The following is a 4,417-nucleotide window of genomic DNA, read 5'->3' on the forward strand; positions in this document are numbered from 1 at the left end:
TGCTTGTGTTAAACGATAAAGGTTCCCCAAACTGAGCTGAATGCTGGTGTTAGTCACATTCATTTCATGAAAGTTGGCAGAATTCCCTTTTGGACAGATATCACACTCCCCAGCAAAAGGTGAAACTGTGATGGTATTCTTAGATTCATAGTTAGGTAAGTTGTCACTGATTCCTCCATCCACATAGCGCTACAAAAATTAACAGAAATAAGAAGTCTCAAAGGATGAAAACTTCTAACTAGCAGATTTCCCATGCAAGAATTCGATAGCATTTAAGACTGTAACAGAACAGTCTCTGCCTATGCTCCTGGGCTAAACATTTTGAGTAGCATGCTTTGTCCTCTAATGCCAATTAAAAAAACATTCCTACCTATAGTTCCATAGATAGCCTAGAAGTATTGTATTTGGGATTTTTCCATATGTTTAAGAAAGAGCAAGTCCATTTCAAAGATCATAATCCTACACAACGTGCAGAGAAAGAGTAGCACATCTGTCTCCTCTTCCTCAAAGGACAGCACCAACCAAAGAGCTACCAGGGTACTTCTTTAGAAAAAATACAAGTAAAAGAATAGCTCTACATTTCAAAGCTGAAGTTCAGTGATACTAAACCATTCAGTTAGAATAAGAGTAACTTAAAATTACTCTTAGTAACTAGAATTTGATACAAAAGCATCAAAATATTTGGATAAAGAAACTGCATGTAAAAATGGACAATGCTTCAGAAACCTTACCAACAGTCATGGATATCTATTCTGCTTTGAGTGCAAGTTTAGAAGCTGTTCCTGGTTATGCTTTTGTCTCCTTTGCGTTGAACTGCCCATTTCTGTAGTTTTAGAGCATCATCATCTCAGACATTTTAATGCCAAAGAACGGAAGAGTTCTGTACCAGGGTAACTAATTTATAGTGCTGCAGCTGCTATGGCTAAAGACACTCGCTCACAACAGTCATCTTTCCAGTGGGGCCAGTTGTACCTAGTTTGTTCTGACGGTGGCAAAAGACCACCAGCTCTGCTGGTTTAGTGGCTGCATCTTCCTTCTTCCTAACTAGGCAACAGACATAACCTGTAGGTCTTTGTAAAATGGAAATGTAACAGAGCAGGTGATTTTTCCAGGCACAACGTGGAATATCAGTTTCATCTGCCTTGATACTCACTCCCTGACTATTCTGAGAAACAAAGTAGGAATTAGGAAGAGGACAGCTCAGAGCAATTTATCCAACGTACTCTTCTTCAGCAGCCTGATCCTACCTGTCAGCTTTCTTGGATGCTCTTTACACCCAGCAACATGCAGCTACTGACAAACTTCCTATAGGTGTATAATGCAACCACTAAAGTACAGGTGCCATCACCAAGTCCTTTGTGGAAGTACCAAGTACAATATAACAGGTTAGGCAAAGGAGGAGCCACAGCATGCAGCCTTCTCATGAAATTATTTGAAGGTAGAACTACGCATCTGAGTGACCGTTCTACAGAGGTAAATGGTTTTAATTATTTGGAGTTTCTGCCAGTCTGTTCTCCCTAGTAATTGTTTAATCTAAAATCATTGCTGTGTTTGAAAAGGGTAAAAAAAACCCAAACAAACCCCACCACGACCAAAAGCTTCACAACTGGCAGTTAGATATACCTATTGAAAGTTATCCTTAAGTTTTTCTTTTAAAGCATACATGCATGAAGCACCAAGGCAGTAAACAGCAAGATGTTACAAAGTTTATATAGGTGACATTCTACTGCATTTAAGCCCTACAGAAGTCATGCCAAGCATATGCAACTGTGGTATTCTTACCAAGTCACATCAAAAATGCCTCCTAATCATTAAAATTGTATCAAAATACTTGCAAAGATCAAAAGGATACAATGATTCCTTCCTTCCTTCCCCTTCCCTCAAAACAGGGCCAAATAAAGCATCACTTGTATGTTTTTTACTCTGAACTAGGCCTTTTAAAATAACATTGTTGTCTGGTGACAAGAACTGAATAGCCAGATTAGCCTGGATCCACCTAAACCTTGGATTGAGTCCAACGTCCTGTTTTCATAACACCTTTAATCTGGAAGAGTTTAAGGCAACATACAAGGTTTAGAAGTACAGATAAAGAAAAATCTCTGTACAGTTCTAACCACTTTTGCTTAAATTTCAACATGAAGAAGATACATTTCAATGCCTATCCTTGACCTTTTAGCATTTCCAAATTGCTTTGAGAACAGTCTGTAATCAACCACTGTTAAAGATGTTTTGAGTTTTCTTTCAATATTCTTCCCCTCTCCTTGTGTAAGGAACACCAAAGTTGGAAGGAAAGCAAACGCAAGTTAATACAACACTATAACAAAAAGCCATGAGTGTCACTGCCTCGATTTGAAATGCAGGTCTGCTTCCAGACCTGTTAATCAAACCACCTACAACACGCTATACTAATGTTTCTGCAGTTGTTGTCCCTTTAACAGGGGATTTTAGAAAACCCAGTAGAGCCATGAAGTATTAAGAGGTTTTGTAACCAACAGCTCCTGTGAAGTAATAGCACAGACTACTGTACTGACACTTTACCTTTCAGTACAACCTTTCTCACACTGAATACAATAATAGAAGACATTAAAAAGCTTTGTTTATATCTAACTGAGCACAAAACTTTAATCTAGTTTTAAGGCAGATCTACCTACGGCAAGAACACAAAGATATACAAAAAAAATTACAAGATTATTTTTTTTTTTAAACAAACAAGTATAAGTGACCCTTCCTATAAATTTGTGCAGGTAAATGAGCATCACTTTCTTCAAGAAATATCCTTAAGTTCAATAGTTGGTAGCTTAGAATACCCTCTTTTAATTACTGCATCAGCAAACAAGAAATTTTGGGGTGGGGAGAGAGAGAGTGTGCGTGTTGTCCTGCAGAGTGGAAAATAAATATACATAATATATCTTCCACACATTTAGTATTTCCCTGCTTTTTTGAAAGTTTAACGTACAGCTACAGTACTAGAAGCTATGACGAAGGTATTTATTTTACAGTAGGATAACAGAAAAAAAATATACATTGTCTCTTAATATTTTCAGAATAGCTAGAATATTTTTAGATATTAACAACAGAGACTTACCACACCTCTAAATGATGGTGGAATTAGGCCACAATAAATAGGGACAAATGAACTACAGATTAAAGCCTGTAGGAAAATGAGACCATATAAATTAAACGGTAACTGTTCTATTATTGAAATTATCATTTATCTTTATCTCTTTAGCTGTTAGTAAAAACAACCAAGTAAGCAACTAAAAAAAAAAAATCCCCAGCAAGTACACTTGAATGAAGAGGCGGGGGGAAGGGTATTATTAAGCATTATTTTAAATGGGATGAGGATATTCCACATTTCTTTTTTAGAATGTAACCACACTCTAAAAAAAAATGGTAAGACTCACTAAAAGACCATCTCTAGAAATGCTAATTAGCAAGGAAAAGTTTACAATCATTCACTCAAGCTATGTATTTTCTGAATAATCAAACTAACTAACTGGGGACATAAATATCAACATTCTGGGATCATATTAAACTAGCTTTGTAACGGGTAATAAGCATTTTAAAAAGCTATTTTTGACTGTTTCTTGACTATTGCTTCTATAAGAATGACCTTAAAAAAAATTCATATTCATGAAGGATATAGTTTCATTAGATACACTGCACTTTAAAGGCATTTATCCTTTTTATGATTGATCCCTCTCATCTATTCACTAAAACAGTTTGCAGATACATTGACTGGGAAAATGAGTAAGTGAATTTAGTGTAATGAAGCTTGAATTCATCTTTAAAATACTGTCAAAGTCACAACGTCCTAAAATGTTTAAAATGGAAATCCAATGGATGACGTTAAATGGACTTAAGATTACAGAAACTTTTAAATGTTGCCAAAAAGAAACATACCTGGACAACTTCTTCTTTAGAGTTAAAATTAGATATCAATGCATTTTTACCATCTGATACTCTGGTTAGTGAAATACACAGTCTGCCCGATGACAACTGGTGAGTGTTTTCTGGAAGATTTCTCATCAGTCCATCTCTTATTATCTTTATCACATTAAAGGAAGGATGAAGAGGACCAAGATTTCGCTTTCTAGCTTCTTTAGCTAATGCCATAACATCTGCACAAGCTTGAGCTGAAAATAAAACGCATTTAATTTAGGAACAGAAGATATATCAAAAACCAAAAAACCACACTTCCAGTAATGAAGCATGTCTAGAGCTCCAGCTTTTCTCTCCGATTGCTAGCAGGAAAATTCAGGAGCTTTTTAACAGTACCTGTCCACTAGTGTTTAACAGAGTTTAGGAGTTTTCTGAGGAAAAAAAAAAAAAGTCACTTTAGACTTTTAATAAAACTCCTGGTGAAGATCCAGCCACTAAGTTACTTATATGTCATTTATACATCGACTGTAGGTAT

General features: G+C 36.0%; 1 protein-coding gene across 1 annotated transcript in view; it reads right to left on the reverse strand.

Annotated features, from left to right (window-relative positions):
• LOC104169570 (patatin-like phospholipase domain-containing protein 2) overlaps positions 1–4,130 on the reverse strand; it is a 13,902-nt gene extending 9,772 nt beyond the window's left edge. Inside the window, exons 1-3 of the mRNA XM_009710516.1 lie at positions 3,904–4,130; positions 3,086–3,151; positions 2–189 (exon numbers count right to left, since the gene is read on the reverse strand). Of these exons, the coding sequence (XP_009708818.1) occupies positions 2–189; positions 3,086–3,151; positions 3,904–4,116 (467 nt within the window). The 5' untranslated portion in view covers positions 4,117–4,130. The remainder of the gene's footprint in view (position 1; positions 190–3,085; positions 3,152–3,903) is intronic.
• Positions 4,131–4,417: the final 287 nt, after the last annotated feature.

This window comes from Cariama cristata, unplaced genomic scaffold (genome assembly GCF_000690535.1).
Source record: "Cariama cristata isolate BGI_N322 unplaced genomic scaffold, ASM69053v1 scaffold34531, whole genome shotgun sequence".
Taxonomy (NCBI): domain Eukaryota; kingdom Metazoa; phylum Chordata; class Aves; order Cariamiformes; family Cariamidae; genus Cariama; species Cariama cristata.